This window comes from Triturus cristatus, chromosome 12 (assembly GCF_964204655.1).
Source record: "Triturus cristatus chromosome 12, aTriCri1.1, whole genome shotgun sequence".
NCBI lineage: Eukaryota > Metazoa > Chordata > Amphibia > Caudata > Salamandridae > Triturus > Triturus cristatus.
This window is the reverse complement of record NC_140595.1, coordinates 606,746,291-606,766,740: the sequence shown is the minus strand read 5'-3', so window position 1 is coordinate 606,766,740 and position 20,450 is coordinate 606,746,291. Positions and strand designations below refer to the sequence as shown.

The 20,450-nt window shown below is 50.2% G+C and overlaps 1 protein-coding gene across 1 annotated transcript in view; it reads left to right on the top strand.

Moving 5' to 3' along the window:
- Positions 1-374: 374 nt before the first annotated feature.
- Positions 375-20,450, top strand: part of LOC146776371 (blastomere cadherin-like) — a 562,924-nt gene continuing 542,848 nt past the window's right edge. The window contains exon 1 of the mRNA XM_085639655.1: positions 375-657. Within this exon, the coding sequence (XP_085495781.1) occupies positions 616-657 (42 nt within the window). The 5' untranslated portion in view covers positions 375-615. The remainder of the gene's footprint in view (positions 658-20,450) is intronic.

The following is a 20,450-nucleotide window of genomic DNA, read 5'->3' as shown; positions in this document are numbered from 1 at the left end:
TGCGTGGGCAGAGTATTATTTATGTGGAGGGCTAGTTGACCAAGCATAGAGGGATGTGGGGGTTCGCATGTTATTTTGAAAGCTGTTTGTGTGTGAAGGTGCTTGTGTAGCGCTGGGGAGCAGCGTGTATAGTTCTTGTCCTGAGACCTGCACACGAGCCCTGCTACGGGGCTGATGTGCGTGCAGGAAGGGTTTGCTTGACGTTGGAGACCTGCCGAGGCGCACGAAATGACAATGGTGGGCAGTCACGAGCTGGCTGTGCTGATTGAAGTTGCTGATAGCGGTTAGGTGCCCCGCTGCCCACTTCTCGCCCCCTGCACTTCCGCACAGCACAGGCTCTTGCTTCCTGCCTCCTCCGCCCACTCAGTCTCAGTATCGTTAAATATCTACTGTGGAGGTGGAGCCCGAATATATGTGTGTGGGGGGTCCCTTATACTCCCGTATAAGGGAACTCAGAGTACCAATGCGGCAAGGTGCAGACAGGCGAGCGCTGTCCGGTCAGCACCAGCTGAGTGGAGGAGACGTGTGTAGCCGCAGGGCCTAGATCCAGCGAGGGCTCGCAGTCACTCGCCGCGGGATTTGCTGGACTGACTGACGCACCTGGACGGAGCCTCCATGGCCGGACAGCACCGACTCCTCCTCTTTCTCCTGCTTCAGGTAACCGAGGATGACTGACCAGGGTCCTTCCCGCCACACAATCACTCGCCTGTCCAACTTCGTGCTTTCCCAAACTCACTAGCCACACCTCAAATTCCGGTGAGCACCCCACTTCCAGAAATGACTCTCCCTCTGCAGCTATCCGCTTCGCTCCCTCTATCTCCTCGTTGCGATGTCGCGCTCGACCCCTGCACTCTTCTTTGCCGAGGGGCTCAACCACACCCTCTGCACACTAGTTAGAGGGACTCGCACTTCTCTGCACACCCAACGATGAACCCGGCCTGCTCACAACCTCTGCACACTGTTCACAGGGGGACTCGCTAGGGTGACCACCTCGCATGGAAGGAAGCAAATGCAAGACAGGACTGTACAAAGTTCTGAAAACTCCTCAATATTCAGGACAGAAATTCAGGACAAAAGGAGCAGCCATATCCCACTACTTTTATCAACGCGTGTATTTATTATTTCTTATATTGCCCTGTTTATTCACCGTGCTCTGTATCAGATTGCCCCAAGGCACTGCACAAGTCCTTAAAAATAAGTGGGGGAAGGACTCTAACCAAGTTAGGCAGCATGCAAGTGACATCACGTGGCAGTAATCCGTTCTGCTTAATTGGTTGCAAAGTTTGCATTTTAAAATACTTTATGGAGTTAAGGCACCTGCTGCAGAGATGTTTGGGGGCCCAGTAAATCTCAGATAATAATAGTAATGGTAAGATAACTCTGAAGGTTAACACATTTGCTGGAGAGGTCTGTGTGTTGTCTTGTCACAGTTTTTAATCAAAGGAGCATTTAAGGGTTATTGTGTCTTATGCAAACCCCATCATGTAACTTACAGGTAACAGGTTTTTATTTTGTATACCTAAGTAAGTGGCTTACTGCTTTTAACACAGAGATCCTTTTGTTACTTGCAGTTCATAAATTGTAATCCTTCTATTTGTGTAAATACTGGGACTGACCAACGCATCTGACATTCTTACAGTGCATGCATATCTCTTAAATATATGGAATGAACAAAGTTTTAACCATACCTTTCTTAAGTACTTGTGAAGTAACAACAAGCTGTGTGCCTTAACCGCCTGCATATTCCTGCTCAGAACTAAAGCAGACAGCTTGCAGGCGCTGCTGAATGTGTCCTGGTGTTTAAAAATTACACTGGTTCAAGTACAGCACAGTTTAGTTGGGCCCAACTTATTGGCAGGGTGTACGGCGTCCACCCTGTGAAAATAGTGGGTGGACGCCGTCTACCTGCATCTACCCCCGATTTATGCCCTATTTCTAGGTATGCTACATACAGATAGCGTATAATGTCCTTCAGTAGTAAATTGATGCCTTTGAACACGGTGTCAAGAACTTTCCCCTACCTAAATCTCCCCAATCCTTCTTGGAGAGAAAGCAACAGCAACATGTTGGTTGTTTCTAAACATTTTAAAACCCATAGCAAACAGTTTTAGAAACATTAGGGTAAGTGAGTTTTTCATCTTCTACCAGTTTAGACAAGTTGAACGAAAACATCTGACTCACCTCACCCTCCCCTAGACATGAAACCTAAAACATTTAATCATGCAGAGCTGAAGGCGTGGGCAACAGTTTCACACCTAATGCCAGGGTGTGAAGTACCCACAACCTGTCTGTAGTCTCACAGTGCAAAGATGACCTGACTGCTGCATTAGAGTATACGTCAGGGACTTTACATTTTTCTCAGAACCGGGAGCCCTGACCACCAGACAAAGAATTAAAAACTATAATAATAACTGTATTCAATTCAATACAAAACCTTTAATGTGCAATATCATGAAATAAGAGGGAGGGCGCCGTAAAAGTGGAAGGCATATATAAAACCAGTGGACAGAAACCTCAAAAGATTCCGCCAAGTTTACTGACAACAATAGCAACTATCCATTTTCAATTAAACGTTGGATAAATCAGTTGTGCTCTATAGGTTTTTCTCCATGACCAGCTACAAGTTCGCACAAGATATTGCAAACAGCTTAACTTTGTATGTTCCTGTACTTCAAGATCACAGTTTGTTTAGAATAAGCAATTGGGTTACTATGTGAGGGGGGGGGATCGTCCTCAAGCAGTAACCACAGTCCTTCTCAGGGTGAAGTCACAAGCAAACTCTAAATTAACATGTGCTCAACCCTCGGGTAGCTTAACATAGAGCAGTCAGGTTTAACTCAGAGACAATGTGTAAAATATTTGTGCACCGCTCCAAACCGTAACACGGTGAAACACATCACAAAAGGATCCCACACCAGTTTAGAAAAATAGTCATTTTTAATAAATAAAATAAGACCAAAACAACAAAAATCCAATCTTTAAATCCTGAGGTATACGGTATTAAAGATTTCAGTGGAAATAGCATCAAAAAGCCCGAAGAGCCACTTGCGGCTATCTGGTCATGTGAGACGAGGAGAAAGTCACAAATTCATGCCGACCACAATGGAGCACGGGTCAAATACAGGGACCAGCTTAGTCCAGCTGAAAAGTTACCTTCTCAGTCCAGCGCAAAGAGTTGCATTTGCAATGTAGGGGCCCAAGGAGCAGGGAAGCGTCGTTGACGGTTGCAGTTGTAGTGCAAATAGCAGGTCAGGCATCGCAGTCGGACTTTACTGTAGTGTGAAGATCCTGATGTTGCGAGCGATCGGGCCAGTTCTTCGAGGTGGCATCCCACGCGAGCAGCTGATTCTGTAGCACGAAGGGTCGGGCTGACAGAACTTTGCATTTGTAAGCTGTGTGAGTGACAAGGTTTTGGCAGCATTAGGCTAATTTGCGGTCCCAAAGAGTCCAACAACTTCAATTCATCCTCTCTGAGGCCACACCAAGGGTCCAGGACCTGCAGAGTCTGAGGCCACACCAAGGGTCCAGGACCTGAAGAGCACCACTTGGGGTCAGGGGCCTGCTCCAACTAGTTCTGAGTGCTGGTTCAGTTGGTTGTGAGCCTGTTACATCTCTGTGACTCTGAACAGGAGGCTAGCAGACCAGCCCCTGGAGTCACTCTCATAGTCCTGGGTTCAGGTGCAGTTCCAATACCTCTGACTCAGGCTAGAGGGCAGCTAGGCAGGAGTCCAGTAAGGCAGTAGTCCAGCAAGGCAGCAGTCCTTTCAACAGCACAGCATTCCTTTTTCCTGACAGAGTATCCACAGGTCCAGATGTGTACTAAAGAGTTTGTGTCTGAGGTCCAGTATTTATATGCAGTTGTGCCTTTGAAGTGGGGTGTAAGCTTCGACAGGTTTCCCTTTGAAGTCCCCAGGCATCCTGTCTTCCCTGTCCTGGCTCTAGACTAACTACAGGGGGTATTCAGCCCTTTGTGTGGAGACAGGAAATGGCCTATTCAAGTGTAAGTAGGACTGGGCCCAGCTCCGCCCACTATCCTGCCAGTGATGGCCCATTCAGGCACACCGGAGCTCTCCATTATGTGTAGCTGTCTAGGAGGAATACACAAAGCTCGACTGTCAGCTACACCCAGTTATGTGACCCAGGCCACAAGCACTAAATGGCTAAGGCAGGAAAATGCCAACTTTCTATAACTATTTCAAAAACACAAGAGCGACCCATATGTCCACGTGAACTGGGTATTAGCTGTGTAGCTAGCAACAATTGTTCACAAGGAACTCATTTTCATGCACAGTATGTTTAATTTCTGCAAGTTTTGAGCAATTGCAAAGATTTAATCACAAACCAACATTTCTGAGTGTGTCTGGAATATGACACAGTATCTACACCTAAATGAATCACCGTATGCTTGATATTTTAAAGGAAGTAGCCCGTAAAGTATATTGGTTACCACTCACTTCAGACGAAGTGAGTCATTTATTCATCATCATAAAGGGATTATGCATCAAAAAACACTCATCTAAATGTATTTGCAGTGCATTTAGCAGTAGTAGAAAATCAGTGACAATTGTGACCCCAGTGAAATGACCATAACCCAAAAACATAAAGTGACTGCGTTCCATTTTTTCAAAAGAGTAATTGAAAGGGAAGGATGTCTTGATGATTCTGACTTTAATAGTCCAGATCAAGGACCGCATTCTTTTCTAGTCCTTAACAGACTATCCTTAACGGTTGTCGACGCTTTGACCCATCTAAGGAATAGGGGTCTCCTCAGGACTGGGAATTCCTGGGGACTAGGGGCGCTTAAGCTCCTGTAGGAAGCACTGAGTTGGTTATGATTAGTTCTTCCTATTCGTCTTATCTTTCCTTGGTTCCGGCAACTCAGGGTAATTTCATACCATATATGTCAGGCCCAGTTCGTCACAAGGTGAGGGCAGAGTCTGGGGTTCTGAGGACAGAGTCGTGCAAGAGGAATCAATTTAAAGAACCGATTGTGCCGTGATAGACAACTAACCACCGTTGAGTGATGTACCGGCTCGCGAACTGGCGTTATTTGGATATTTGGATAAAGATGCTGTTGGAAGGTTCCAATCAGCGGAACCACGGGAGGAGCAATGCTCAATCTGTGTGGACACATTGATCAAAACTTCTTTGTGAACAATTGTTGCTAGCTACATAAATTTTCAGAATTGTAATTTTCCGTCAAGTCTGTTTTATTATTATTATGATAAAACACAACTACATACCACAGTACAAGCCATATAATAGGCAGAGCAACTGGCAGTTTGGCGCACATGTCTAGCATCTTAAAGACTGAGCATAGAGTTATAACTCAATTAGGAAATTATATCTGTGGAAGTAGGAGCAAACAAACACTTTACTCAACTTAACATAATAACTGGACAAGGGAGGAAAAGGAAGAGGAGTTTAGGTGCCGTAGGGTGAGCCCGGATGGGCTACCAAGAGAGCTGAAGAAAGGGAAACGAAGACAAGGTGAGTGGAAAAGAGAAGAGAGAGATAAAAAAAAGAGAAAGAGGATGGAGAGAAGGGGCAGGGGTGGGGGAGGGGAGGTAGGGGAAGTAGGAAGGAGAGTAGGGAGCAGGGCTTCTTGGGAAGGGTCCGTCAGGGCCCCTTTTGGGGGCTAGGGGGAGAATAGCGAATTTCTCATATGGTGTGATTGGGCATCTCACAATGAAGTTTCAGCTCCACGGTCCAGGGGAATATCTTCGAAGAGCTGGAGGGCGCGCAGTCGGGGAGGAGTGAAATGGGAGTATTCCATTTTGGAAAAGTGATCGATCAGTGGTTGCCAAGTTTGAGTAAATTTGGGCTCTGTATATGTAATCCGGCAGGTTAAGAGTTCCATCGCCATGACCTTCCAGAGTCCCGTGAACCACAAGGAAATGGGTGGGGCAGAAGGCTTCTTCCAGTGGAGGGCAAGGACTTGTTTAGACTCCCAAGCATATGCGCGATGAGGAGCCAATCGGAGTGGGTTGTTGAAGGCATAGGATATCCGCCTGTGAGATAGGCGTGGGCAGGGTTTGGAATAAGTATAAAACTGTCTGTAAAATGGACATCTTGACCGCATTGAGATGGCCGAGCCAGGACATAGGAAGCGGTCTCCAAAGTCTCTGGTCTTCCAGAACGGATCGTCTCCATTCCGACCAGTTGGCCAGAGACCATGAGGACAGGGAGGAGGTCGCGTTCAGACCTAAATACCGGAGCAAGTGATGAGCCCTTTGGAAAGGGGCGAGTGATTGTAGTTCGAGTACTTCCTGTGGAGGGAGCGATAGATTCAGCGCCTGGGATTTGGACATATTGATTTTGAATCTCGAGAGCTTCTCAAAGGATTGAAGGAGAGATACTAGTCTGGGCAAGGAGGTTCTAGGAGTGGTCAATGTAAGTAAAAGGTCGCCCACAAATAGAGCAATCTTGTGTTCAATGCCACCAAAGGGGATGCCCTTGATATCCGCCGTGTGGCGTATTGGCTATCGCCAGTGGCTCCACCACCAGGGCGAAGAGCAAAGGGGAGAGAGGGCAGCCTTGCCTGGTGCCCATTTGTGTGTGTATGGATGGGAAAAGATGCCCATTAACTTGAATCTGTGCTTTGGAGGCAGTGTAAGTTGCCATAATCCAGGATGTCATAGTCGGGCCTAAGCCGATTTTCTGCAGGACTGCGCGCAAGAAAACCCAGCCAACCTGGTGATGGCTTTTTCAGCATCCAGGGATAGTTGGCATACCGGAATGTCCTTCTTCCCTAAATGCGCTACTTGATAAATGTTATCCGCGCCCTGGGGCTGGCTTATGAACACAACCTGATCTGGATCCACCCGGCCGAGTAGATACAGCTCCATGAGATTCTCCAGGATTTTAGTATAGATCTTGGCATTGGTGTGTTTAGCAGAGCGATGGGGCGGTAGGATGCGCACAAGGAGGGGTCCTTTCCCGGTTTAGGGATGAGAACTATTTCCGCCATAGACATCGTAGGGGTGAGGCCTGTGGTTTCAGAGAACATGTTAAAGAGGCTAAGTAGGTGGTCCTGTAGTTGGGGCAAGAACATGCAATAGAATGAGACCGGAAGGCCATCTGGGCCAGGGGATTTGCCCATTGGCATATCTTTTAATGGCTGCTGCAGTTCAGCTAGTGTAATCAGGCCTCTAAGAATTGTGTATGGTGAGGGTCAAGGGGCATCCACGGGCAAGAGTTAAGAAAAGAGCTAATGTCATCTTGGGTGTGGCTTTCCTTACTATAGAATGTAGTATAAAAAGAGTGGAATGCCTGTTGCTTATCGCGCTCGGAGGTAGCCCATGTACCATCTATGGTTTTAATCTTTGAAATGTTGGCCCGAGTTGCCCAGGTGCGAAGTCGACAGGCAAGATCGATCCCACTTTATCTCCCCCCTTGTAATATCTCTGCTTTACTGTCAGAAACGAGCTCTGTGTCTTATTGTCCGATGGACGCTCAATTGGCCACAATGTAGAGCCAACTGCTTCTTGTGTCGTTGAGAGGGCGCTGAGTGGTCCAATCTTTCCACAGCCGTGATATCCCTGGCTAGACCGGTTTCAACCAGCCAAGCCTCCCGGGTATCGGCGATTACAGTTGAGGTAATGACACTCCGGGTGGTCGCCTTAAAGTCATCCCACAGGATGTATCCTGGGGTTTCAGGCAGAGCATTTCCTTCAAAATAGGTTGAGGTCTCTCGCTGCATCTCGTCAACATTTACCGGATCGTGTAGGAAATGGGGTGGGGAGCCGCAAGCTGAGAGAGGAGTATGGTGTAGCACTGCGGCTCCATAAGACCACCTCTAGATGGGCATGGTCAGAGATAGAGATGTCTTAGATGTGCGGCGACTCCAAGGTTCTTATTAACAAGTGTGAAAGAAAAAAATAATCAATGCATGAATATGAGCGGTGGACATGAGAGAAGAAAGAATAGTCTTGAGTGCCTGGAAATTTGTACCGCCAGGTCAGTAAAGTCCCTCTTCAGCGCAGCGGACATCGCCCCTTAGCCTGGAAGGACGCAGTGCCAAGGTCCAGAACAGGATCCCAGACCAGGTTAAAATCCCCTCCGATGAGTAAGTGCTCCCCTTACCCATGATACCTGTTCTTTCAGAGGGGTTCTGAGGTATGTGTCCTATGACTGATTGGAACATATACGTTAAGTAGGGTGAGAGGCTGTGCATTGTGTTGAACCCTAATTTTAAGGTAGCGAACTTCCCTGTCCTGCACCACTTCTGATCCCTTCAAACAGAATCTTGCTTTACATAGGATTACAACTCCGGCCGTCTTGGATGGGGAGGACGCCCAATATTGAGTCGGGTATTTGGGTGGGCCATACGATGTGTATCAGATTGTAAGAGGTGTTTTTCTTGTAAGAAAATGACTTCAGGGTCATGTAAGAGTAGGTAACGCCAAATCTGGCACCACTTATTAGTGGTGTTAAGTCCGTTCACATTGAGGGAGAGGAATTTAATGTATAGTACATCAGCCATTATACAGAGCAAGAGGGTCAGCTGCTTTGCGGGGCAAGTATGAAAGAGTGGCAATCCCAGACATGAAAGGAGCCGGGCCTGGAAGTCTCGGTGGTCGTGTGTGGGGTTCCAAGAGAGTGCCCCCATTCCAAGGAGATGGAGGACAGGGTGGAAATAAGCGATGATGTCAGAGTGGTGAGCCAGCATTTGTAGTGAGTAGCAATTCTCCCCTAGTGTAGGACAGATATAGAAAAGAGCCCGGAAAGTCCCCATCTCCAACCCGAAATTCCCCAAGGATAGGATGTAGATGAACGAAAATGGGGAAACAATAACATAAGTAATAAAAGGCCAACTGGGCCTAAAACCGCTATTAAAGTCCTGGAACGCCCATTTGTCTGAACAAGTGCCATTCTGGAGAAGTCACTCTCCAAGGGATTAATTGAGCAGGGGGGGCCTGGAGGAGAGTTCCATAAATTTTCCGGGCTCCGGCCCCTGCAGCCAGTGATTGATTGTCAGGACGGGGGAGTATAGAGATATGGATATAGGGCCCGATATAGTAACGGAGCAGTCTCGCAAGCAGTCTATTGCAGGGGTTGAAGAGGCAGTCTGACAAAAGACTAGATGGGGCAAATGTTCTGATCTAAGGTAAACAGTTTCTGGATGTGTGCCACCTCAGCTTGACTCTATTCTGTGTGCCGGGACGGGGATAAAATTGCCTCGGCAAACCATGGGTCAGGTTCGGTCCCAGCCAGGGAGGGAGTGGGCTGGCAGTTACTCAGAGGCCGCGCAGCATCAAGTTGTGGAGTGTGCATTGTCCATGGAGCAAAGGTATTGGATGATGTCTTGTTTGGCTTAAGAAGATGATTGTTCCTTGACTTGTGCCCTATGTTTGGTAGGGGGCACTGTAGACCATTCAGGGCATATAGCATCTCTCGTTGAGGCATGAGGAGGTGATGGACTGGCATTTTGGGATGGCAAGAGTTGTTTTGCATCTCGCAAGGAGCAGAACACCCGGCGTTTGCCCTCCCAATTAAAGATGAAAGCAAAGGGGTGGCCCCACTGATATTAGATGTTGAGGTTTGGTTTTGATTTGTTTGTGACAGTTTTAAAGTCCCTACGACACCGCAGTGTCACCGGAGCAATATCTTGGAATACTTGGATAGGGTGCCCATTGTAGACCAGCTCCGCCATCCTTCGTGTGGCCTGTAGGATAGTCTCCTTTTCAGTATTAAATCTATTTTTATTGATTGAGGAACACCATCAATGATACAAAGCTTAGTGCCTACAACCCACCGGGCCGGCGTGCTGCGGTACGGGTATAGCAGTGTAGCGAAGCAAAGCAAAAACATTGCAGGCACATCTTACTTAAACACAGCATGTCGCCTACAACCCATCCAGGCCGGCCGCGTCTGAAAGAATGGGACAGGGATATGAACTGCCAAATAAAAACATGTGCAGGCAAGCAAGACATTCATGATGCGATGAGTCCAGGTCTCTGAGAAAATGGCCCGCTATAGTCCATAGGCTCTAAGAGGCGCTCCATGTTGAAACAATAAACTGAGAAATAATATGAACCAAGAAAAACCCACAAAACCCTGTCCTACCACCACCCCTTCTCCTCAGTGAGTTTTGAAGTGAGAAGTTGCATGTGCGACTAGCCAAGGGTTTCAGTGCAACAATGGGGTCCTTACGTACAGATTGAAATGAAGACTGACAAGGCACGTTCTTATGTGGTGAGTGCAGTGGTACCTGGAACTAATTTCAGGATGCGGAGGTATTGCGGGCAAGTCAATTTGCGAAATTCTGCAGAGAGAATGGTTTAGAAAGGTGCCCAGATTTTGGCATGATCTTTGTCCTTCCCTGCCGCAACCATGGAAAGTCTCTCCATCGCTAACAGGTTCCATAGTTGGTGTAGCCAGTGTGTGTGATCAGGGATTTTGTCAGATTTCCACCGTGCCAATATCACCCTACGCACAGCGTTCAGTGCCAAGGCCATCTGCCGTCCCTTAGTCGAGCGCAGGGGGAATGTGAGCGCATTGGGAAGGCCTAGAGGCGTGTAAGCGGGAAACCGGTGTATGGAAGTGTTGAAAGCCAAATTAATGTAATCTAGGATGTGTTCCCAGTACCGGGTCAGTTTAGGGCAGTGCCAGAGTAAATGAATAAGTGTCCCAAGATTACCGCACCCCTGCCAGCAGAGACCATTGCATTGGGATTGCCACTTGGAAAGCCGTTCGGGGGTGTAGTACCAGTAAGTAGCAATTTTAAAAGCTGTCTAGGTGTGACTTGAGGAATATGTCGTGTGGTGTGCCCGGTAAAAAATGTCTTCTCACTCCTTATCCGACAATGCGCGCCCCAGCTCCACCTCCCAGCGCCTCTGGCCCGCCGTGCGAGCCCTTGGGGTTGCTGTGTTAAGGAAGGAGTAGAGTTCAGAGATAAGACTCTTATCATCCTTCTTAGTAAGCAACCATTTCTCAAATGGTTTCATGGGCCGAAGAGCTAGGGGACGCGTCCCAGGTGCCGAAATCCAGTGGATCATCTGAGAATGTAAAAAGATGTCAGAGTCTGGTAAATTGTAATCCTTGTGTAGTTCCTTAAAGGGAATAAGGCCCTGGATGTCATATAAATTCCCTATGCGCTTACAACCTCCTTCCACCCAGTGCGCTGTTGCCTTACCGACCAGTCCCGGTGGGAAAGCGGGGTTTGAGAAAAGTGGAGTCAAGGGAGAAGGGAAAGAAGTCAAGTCTGCCCTCCGTGTGACTCTGTCCCACGCAAGCATCGTGGATCGTGTGACTGGCAAGGAATAAAGTCCCCAAGCACGGGCTGCCTTTGGCAGCCAGACGGCCCACCAGATATGGTGGCCTTCAACTGTTTGGTCCATGAAGACCCAGTATTTCCCCGTCAGAGGACGGTTCCATTTCACGATATATCAGATGAAGGAAGCACGGTAATATCGGGTAATGTTAGTGAGGGCTAAACCCCCAAACGTCTTTGCCCTATGAAGCTGGGTTCATGACAATGGTGGTGAGATCGGGCCCCAGACAAAGCCCTTGATCGCCCTCTGTATCTGACGAAGGGTGTTTGGCGGGGGTACCAACGGCATGGTTTGGAACAGAAAAAGCGCGTGCGGCAGGACATTCATTTTAATCGTGGACAACCTTCCAAACCACGAAAAAGGGTAGGCGACGCCAACGTTGGAGGTCTGCGCGAATCCGGGAAAGCAGAGTCAAGTAGTTCACCACCGCTGTTTTCGACAGGCTCTTGTGTAGGGTCTAGCCCAAATAGGAAAGTCCCTCAGACACCCACTCAAAAGGGAAGCGAGTCTGGAGAGCTGCCTCCGTGTGCTGGCTGGCAGTGATGTTGAGCACCTGGGATTTTTACGTGTTGATTTTAAAGCCTGAAAATTGACTGAACATTTGAAGGTCCTACATAAGGGCTGGCAGTGAGAACAGGGGGTGAGCAATTGTAAAGATGATGTCATCCGCGTATTCGCTAATGAGGTGATGGTCCAGACCAAAAGGGATACCTTGTGCTAGAGGGTTATCCCGGAGTCGTTGAGCCAAAGGCTCCATGTATAAAGCAAAAATCAGGGTGGAAAGGGGGCACCCCTGTCGCGTTCCCCGCCCCACATTAAAGTACTCAGAGAGTGAACCATTGACTTGCACAGCTGCCTGTGGGGCATTGTAAATGCTCGCTATCCAGCATCGAAACCGAGGACCCAGCCCGAAGCGCTCCATGATGGCAAAGGGATATAGCCAATGCACACGGTCAAAGGCCTTTTCCGCATCAATCGCCAACAAAAGGGCCTCCTCTTTAGACTGTTGGACCTTGTCGATGAGGTGACAGAGGCGTTTGGTATTGTCTCCACATTGCCGCCCCGAAATAAAGCCGGACTGGTCTGAGTCTATTAAGCCAGGCATGTGGGAGTTTAACCTATATGCTAAAATACTGGAGAACAGCTTGGCATCGACATTCAACAAAGAGATCGGCCGGTAGGAGCTACAGGATTCTGGGTCCTTACCCGGTTTAAGAATAACAGAGATAGTCACCTGCAACATAGAGGGGGGCGAGGGATCCCGAGTCCACAAATGAATTGAAAAGGCGAGTGAGCAGCGAAGCGAGTTCGGCGCAGAAGGTTTTGTAAATAAGAGCACCGAAGCCATCTGGCCCAGGGGCCTTTTGAAACTTCAGCCGGGAGATCGCAGAGATGACTTCCTCAATGCGAATGGGCGAGTCCAGGGCTGCCGCCTCACCATCAGGCAGGGGCGTCACCGCCGCGTCCCTCAAGTACTCAGTTAGCAGGAATGGGTCAGCCGCATACAGCATGTGGTAAAAAGAGTTGAAGGACGAAACTATTTGGGCATCATCGGTGTAGAAACGGCCGGTCCCATCATGTAGCGTTTTGACCGCATGCGCTTCTTGTTGGCTACGTAAGCAGTGTGCCAACATGCAGCCTTTGTTGGAGCCAACGAAGTCCTTGTGTTTTAGGCGAGTCACAGCGTGCTCAGCCCGGTCAAGGTCCAACCGGCGTAATTGAAGGCGTGCCTTCTCCAGCTGCCGCCAGATGCGATGCGCACCCGTTCATTTATGTATGGTGCAGGGGCCGTGTTTGACCAACTCACCAGAGTGCAATTCCGCAGCAAACGAGCCCGAGAAGTCCCCGGGCCCCTCCAAATAGCCGTTGACGTAGGGCTCCTTCACCGTGGGGTACTTGGTCCCAAGCTGCGTCGTGCAGTGCAGAGGTGCAGTCGCCGTAACGCTCCCACGGGACAGCGCTGTCTAGGGGACACCGCAGTCGTCGATGCGCGGTCTGCTCCTGTCACCTGAGGCCCACTGAGTAAGACTCAACGTCCGCTGAACCACAGACCGGTAGGCCTCACTCTAGGCCCTCCACCACTAGGCCTCACTCCGGGCCCACCTCCGCTATCAGGCCCTGATATGGAGCCCGAACCACCGGGCCGCACAACAGGAGGGGGCCACACCAAAGCAACGCCTCCAGCAGGCCCAAGGGGTCTCCCGGTGGTCGCTCCTCCTGGCGAATCAAAGGCCCCTGCGCTGGGCCCCGTTGGAGGAAGCACCTCCGGCCATAGGCCGCCGGTGAGAGCCACGTACGTCTCGGCACTCCCCGGCCGATAGCAGGTGCCCCGCCGCCCTCGGCCTGTTATCTCCTGGCAGGATCGCGTCCGCCACCTCCGGGGCCTTCCGGGACTTTGTGCTGTCCTGTCACCCCGCGACGGGCGCTCTCTCCAGTGGTCTCCCCCGGCTCAGGCCGGGATCGTCACCATTGCCACCCAAGCGGCTGCTGGGCTTTATGCCGTCTCAGTGCTCCAGGGCCGCCAGCGCTGTAGATACCGGGCTGTTGCCAATCTCAGGGGAGCACTGAAAATCCCAGCACGTCTCTCGGTAATTATGCGATGTGATGACCACCGGGAATAGGCGATATGACAAGGCTAATTATCGGCGGTGCCGGAGGGACACGATCCTGTGTCCTACCGCACCACCATCTTAGGCACGCCCCCGTATATTCTCCTTTTTAGTGAAGAAGTGTACTTGTGTGAGTAGGTCAGTGATAAAGTCTGGAGTAGGTCCGCTGTGAATGCCATGATGTCTGAGCCCTCAGCACCCTTGGGGATCCCTCTGATGGGGAGGTTGTTTCTCCTGCTCCTATTTTCCAAGTCTTCCTGCTTCAGCTGGAGGTCAATGTGTTGCTCTTCAAGGATAGCCATTCTAAGCCACAAGTTCTCATGGTCTTCCAAGCGTGTGTCCATCGTACGTTCCAGGTTCTCGACCCGACCCCCAATCTCAGCAGCATCCCATCTAAGGTCGTGGAAACAGGCCTTTAATTCGGTTTTGCTTGCGGGGGGTCTGTGGGTGCCGGAGTCGGGGTGCCTGACTTGAGCCACATAGAGGCAACCGGGTTGTCCCTGGAGGAAGCAGTCGGAGTGTCTTTGACAATTGTGGTGTGAGGCATAGCCAAGGGAGAGCACCATCTAATGTGGAAGACTGCCGAAAGTCGCAGGAGGGTACTGAGGGGAGGTTGGTGGCCAGAGTAAGGGTGGCGCAGCCTTGGTCCGGACCTCTCGTGGTGGGGATCCTGTATTGGCTAAGGGTCCGCTCAGTGCGGGGACAGTCTTCCATGAGCAGATACTAAATTTGGGGGGCCAATGAGAGAGTGTAGAATAGTTCCTCTGCCTATACCAGGTCCATAGAGTCCCCCCTGTGGGGTAGGGCGTCTCCAGCCTCCCGAGCACTCGTAGGAGCTCGAGTTATCGTGTTAAGAGGCCCCAATGAGGATCTCAAGAACAGAGGATTCCCTGAAGCTCAGTTCGGCCAGGGGGCCAGAGAGGTGCACTGGTCCCCCAAGGAGGCTGTGGGTGTAGAGAACTCTAAGTAGGCCCCAGCGGTGTGACATCATTGCCATATGCAAGTCAGGAGGGGCTAGGGGGATGAGGAGAGCTATCCTTGGCGGAGTCTGAGTGAAGCCAGAGTGTAAGTCTAGAAGGGCCCTGAGACGCCCCCAGGGGACCACGAAGGCAGAGGATCCCAGCAGTGGGGAAGGAGAAGGGCCCGGGAGGGGCATCCAAGTGTCAAGCAACCAAGGACCGTGGTGGCAAAAGGTGCAGCGAGCCCTCGCAGATGGGCCTGGAACTGTAACTCAGGTGAGGGGGCGGAGGAGAGCAACCCGCTGCACGTTGTCGCAGCCGATCACCCCATACCTCTATTGCAAAGTCTGTATCCAGTGGCGTCCGTCCAGTATGGGCCATCGGTTCAAGCCATGGCTCAGGCTTAGTCTTCCAGTTACACCCCCAGGGTCTGCGGAGGGGTGCAGTCCCAGGCTCCCCCACTGCTGCCGGGGGGGCTGCCAATAGATGCTGTGGTGGTGGGCAGGGCAGCTAGGGGAAGCGCAGGGAGCTCAGTGCACTGCAGGCCTCACTATCGCTCCCAGTGGTGGCGCATGATGGCGGTGTAGGCCGGAGAGCAGCAGGGACCTTCAAATCACGTGCCCCAATGAGACACCGGTAGACTGCTGTAGATTGTGGGATAGTTGGGGCCAAATCCGGTGGGGTATACCGCAGTGCGGTCCGCAAGCTGGTGCTGGGAGGGTCTATCAGGGCTCCGGAATCAGATCGCATCGCCGGAGTAGGCCCAAGGTCGGGAAGCAGGCAGTCCAGGCTTCACACAGCCTCTCCCAGGTGGGCTGCCCCTCCTCGGCACCGCTGCAGGTCTTCTTCTACTCCTTCGCCAATGGGGGTCAGAGGCCAGGAATATCGCATCCTCAGAGAGGCCACCAGGCGGGGCGCGGTCTCAACAGTGTCTCAGGGAGGGTTCGCCGGTGGAATCAGAGACCGCAAGAATGGAATGGAATGGAATGGAAAAGCATTTATAGAGTGCATGGCTACCCGGAGGCATCCCAGCGCTAATAACCGACGGTAGGGGGAACCAGAAGCTACGGAAAGAGATAGGTTTTTATTTGCTTCCGAAAGGTCATGTGATATGGGGTGGTACGCAAGTGAAGAGGTAGAGCGTTCCAGAGATTAGAGGCTCAGTCAGATGCAGATCGTCTGACCTGAGTTTACGCTTGGCTTTGTATGGACGAATCATGGTGGAAATCGACGGCCGACCGAGTCCCTGCCTTATTTTATGCACTAAACATAGGGACTTGAATTTAATTAGTTCCTGAACCGGGAGCCAGTGGAGGGAGCGAAGGGCCGGTTCTGCTGACAGTCTATTAGGGACTCCCATTAGGAGTCTCGCTGCACTATTCTGTACGGATTGTAGTTTCTTGATTGCTGAGATGGGAGCGCCCAAATACAGGCAATTCCCATAATCCAATCTAGAAAGGATTAATGACTGAATCATTACTTTCTTAGCTGTGGATGGGAGAAGAGGTAAGACCTTTCGGGCCATTCTAAGTAGGCCATAGCAGAGGGCTGCTGTTTTCCTGGCTTGCGTTCTAAGGCTGAGGTCCTGGTCCAGCCATATCCCCAGACTCTTGATTTCTGATTTTGGAATAGGGGCTGGGCCCATACATGATGGCCACGGCTGGCTGGGATTGTAGTGGAGGGAATTACCCAAAATCATAATCTCTGTTTTTTCTCCGTTGAGCCTAAGTTGGGAGTCATCCATCCAGCTTGAGATGACTTTCAAGCAGGAGTGGAGGGTGTGGATTTCTTGTTCAGTTTGGGTAAGTCCGACCACTAGCTGGGTATCATCAGCATAAGTGATAATTCGGATTCCGTAAGGTTCTATTTTGGCTGCCAAGGGAGACATATACACGTTGAATAACGTTGGGCTAAGCGAAGAGCCCTGAGGCACCCCGTTCGGCAGGTTTATGGGTTTAGAAACCGTGCTTTCATTGAAAACCTGGAAGGTTCTATCCTCCAAAAAGGAAGATAGCCACTGAAGTGCCGTGCCCCTGATACCAATATTCCTGAGACGCCGGATCAGAGTCAGGTGGTTGACCGTGTCAAAGGCGGCGCTCAGGTCAAGGAGTATAATGGCCGCCGATCCTCCAGAGTCCAGGATCTTCCTGCTTTCTTCCACCACTGCCAGAAGCGCGGTCTCAGTGCCTTGGCGTGGACGGAAGCCGGTTTGGGAGGGGTGGAACAGTCCATGATTCTCAAGAAACCCTGATAGAGTTACATTTACGTGTTTCTCAGTGATCTTACTGATGGCTGGGAGAAGGGATATGGGGCGATAGTTGCCTGGGTCGGTCGGGTCCAAATTAGGTTTCTTTAGGAGAGCTCTTACCCTTGCCTCTTTCCACCTGGGAGCAACTATTCCCGTGGTGAGTGAGGCGTTGATCAGGCTTATTATATGCGGGGCTATAATGGGGGTGACTTGCTTCAATATGTTCAGTGGCGCTCGATCGGCCGGGGAGCCGCTCTTTACCGTGGTCCACAGGGAGTTAAAAGTTTCCTGTGTCACAAGTGGGAGATCTTTCAGGATAAACTCTGTTTGAAGATCCATGTGGAGTTGGGGGGGGGGGGGGGGAGTCTTCCTCGGTCTTAGCTGGGAGAGATTCCAGGATAAGCTGAACTTTATTACTAAAATACTTGGTGAGTTTGTTACACTGTTCGCCTGAAATATTGAGGGCTGCTCTGGGGAAGGGGCTTTAAGGAGATTTTTAATAATATTAAAAGTTTCTCTGGAGGAGTTGGGTGCTGCCAAGATTCTGTTTTCATAATACAAAGCTTGGGCTTTCCTTAATTCTGTTTTATAGGCAAGAATAGATGATCTGTATTCCTGTTTTTTTGATGTTAGGAAGTCTTTTTTCCAGTGTCTTTCCCTTACTTTACATTGCTGTTTTAGGACACGTAACTCTGGTGTGAACCATGGTGCGTCTCGCGTCCCTGCTGACTTCTTTATCCTAGTTTTTGGAAGGACCGTATTAAGTGACTCCTCAATCCAACAGATGAAGTCCTCATTAGCCTGTCCAGGGCATTGGGATGTGTTAGGTTTTTCCTTTTCTAGTTCCTGAGACCATTTGTCCAAGGGAAGCTTGTTCCAACGGCGACCGAATGTCCAGGACGGTTGCACCTTGGACCTGATTGCCTGAGGAGACCAGAGAAGTTTTATAAGAAAATGGTCTGTCCAGGGTAAAGGAGTGGGTTCAGTTGCCTTCAGGTCAAGTAGATTAGAAAATGCTTGGTCGAGCAAGTGTCCTCTTATGTGCGTCGGCTTATTAATTTTTGGGGATAATTTGAGAGATTAAAGATCTTTTGTAAGCTCGGAGGCATTAGGGGCCTGTGGCTCGTCAAAGTGAAGGTTGAGGTCTCCTAGAATCGTAAAATTGCCTGAGGCACTTGCTAATTTGATTGTAGCCTCAAGCAAGGAGCTATTGAAGGATCCTATTGGTCCTGGGGGGCGGTAAATTAGAATGCCTGTAAAGGCAAGAAGTGGGGAGAGTTCTATAGAGAAGAGCACATTCTCACAGTCCTTAAGCGGGTTGCCCAGAAGGCGGCAGGTAAGCTGTTCCCTATAGGCGATGGCTATTCCACCTCCTCGGCCTGTAAGCCGGTCGACTCTTAGTAGCGTGTAGCCCCGGGGAAGAGTTTGCGCGATGTCTGGCTCTGAGCTAGGGGAGAGCCAGGTTTCAGTAAGGAAAAACACGTCGGGGTCTTGATCTCTAAGGAGCATCCCTATCTCAGCGGTGTGTTTGGGAAGGGATCTACAATTAAGAAGAAGTATCCTGAATTCGGTTCTTTCCTGAAGGCGGTCGAGCCTGTGTAGTGTGAGGTTCTGGCTACATATAGGGCATTTATTAGGGATATTCTCAGGTGGGCAGACAAACTCACAGTTGGTTCCAGAAGAAGGATCTAGTTTACGGAGATCGGTGCTATTATACATGAGACGGGCTGATATGAGCGGTGCAGGGGTTCTGGCCCCTAGACCCGGCCGGGCGCAGACGGGCTTGCCTTAGGCGCGCCTTTGGCGCGCCAGCGGCACGCCCGCTGCACGCGTCCGCTGCGCGGTCGCGTCAGTGTGTACTTTTCAATGATTGCCACAGCCCGGGTTCAGCCACTAGACCGCTGACCCGGCGCTTGTGACGCAGAAGTGAGTATTACCCCCCTAGAGCACTGAACACGGCTCTATTCCCCGTGGCACAACAATTCAATAACCAAGCAATACAATTTTTAAAACACAAGCAGTTTAAAAAGATAAAAGTTAGCTTTAGCGTGTTATGTTATCTATCGTTCGAGCGTACTGACCTGCAGCCACACTCCTACGTGAGTGTTCTGCTTCCGGCCTATGTCAGTTATGATGGATGGGTGAGTCAGCCTGGTTCTGTGTGTCAGCAATCTCGGGAGACATGAGGAGGGGGGCAGAAGGAGATCACTCCGTCCCGTCAGCAGCAGCTGGAGTCAGGTCGTCACCGGGGGTTCGGGAGGCAGGGAGCGGGTCAATCAAGGGCGCCCGAGAGCAGCAGGTGACCCCTTCGTAGGCCTCAAGATGGTGGCTCCAGACGCGGGCACATCCCAGGTCATATATAGCTGGTTTGTCGTTCTGTCGTTGTGGTGGCTGCTCGGCTCATTCTCTCTGCAGCCAGCAGCGATGTGGGGGTCAGGGTGCCCCGATGGCAGTTTTCGGGCCCTGATGCTGAGGAATCTGCTTTGGCCGGCTGCGGGGGAGCGGAGACACAGCAAGGCACGTCTCACTCCATCAGCAGCTTGGCCACACCCCCTCAGAATTGTAATTTAATACTAAACCTCCCACGCCGCACCTACATCACACCGCCCCAAAGGAAGCTTCACTGGCTCCCCATTCACAAGGCACAGCCAATTTAAACTTCTCATGCACACATACAAAGCCCTACCCAACACAGGACCAGAATACCTGAACAGCTGCATACTCTTTCACCAACCCACCAGATACCTATGCTCTGTCTCACTCGCACACACTCCTTGCATCTGGAAAAGCAAAACTGGAGGTCGCTCATTCTCCTACATCACACCCAAGACATGGAGTGACCCCCTTCAACTCATCAGAGCCACCTCCTTCCTTCTTGAGTTCTGCAAGAAGCTGAAGACCTGGCTCTTTATTTAGGCACCTTGGGACCACACACCTACACATCTTGCCCAATTGCCTGGATGCCCTCTCAGGTGATAAGTGCTCTATACAAATCAACATAACATAGCATAAAACCTGACTGCACCATAAGTTAGGGTTTTTCATTACAATGCCAAAGACACCAAACATGAACTGGTTACCTGCTCCCATTTGGAAATTACAGCCTTTTAAAAGTAATAGGGTAACTTCAATGTTATCTTATGGAAGAGGTAGACCTTGCAGTAGTGAAAAACGACTTCAGGATTTTTTCACTACCAGGACATGTACAACTTAAAAGTACATGCCCAACTTTTTAAATACATTGCACCGTGCCCTCTGGGCTATCCAGGGCCTTCCTTAGGGGTGACTTATTATTCTTATTTTTTATTTTTTGTATTGGCATTTCATTAAAAAAATGACAATACAAGGTTCCAACGAC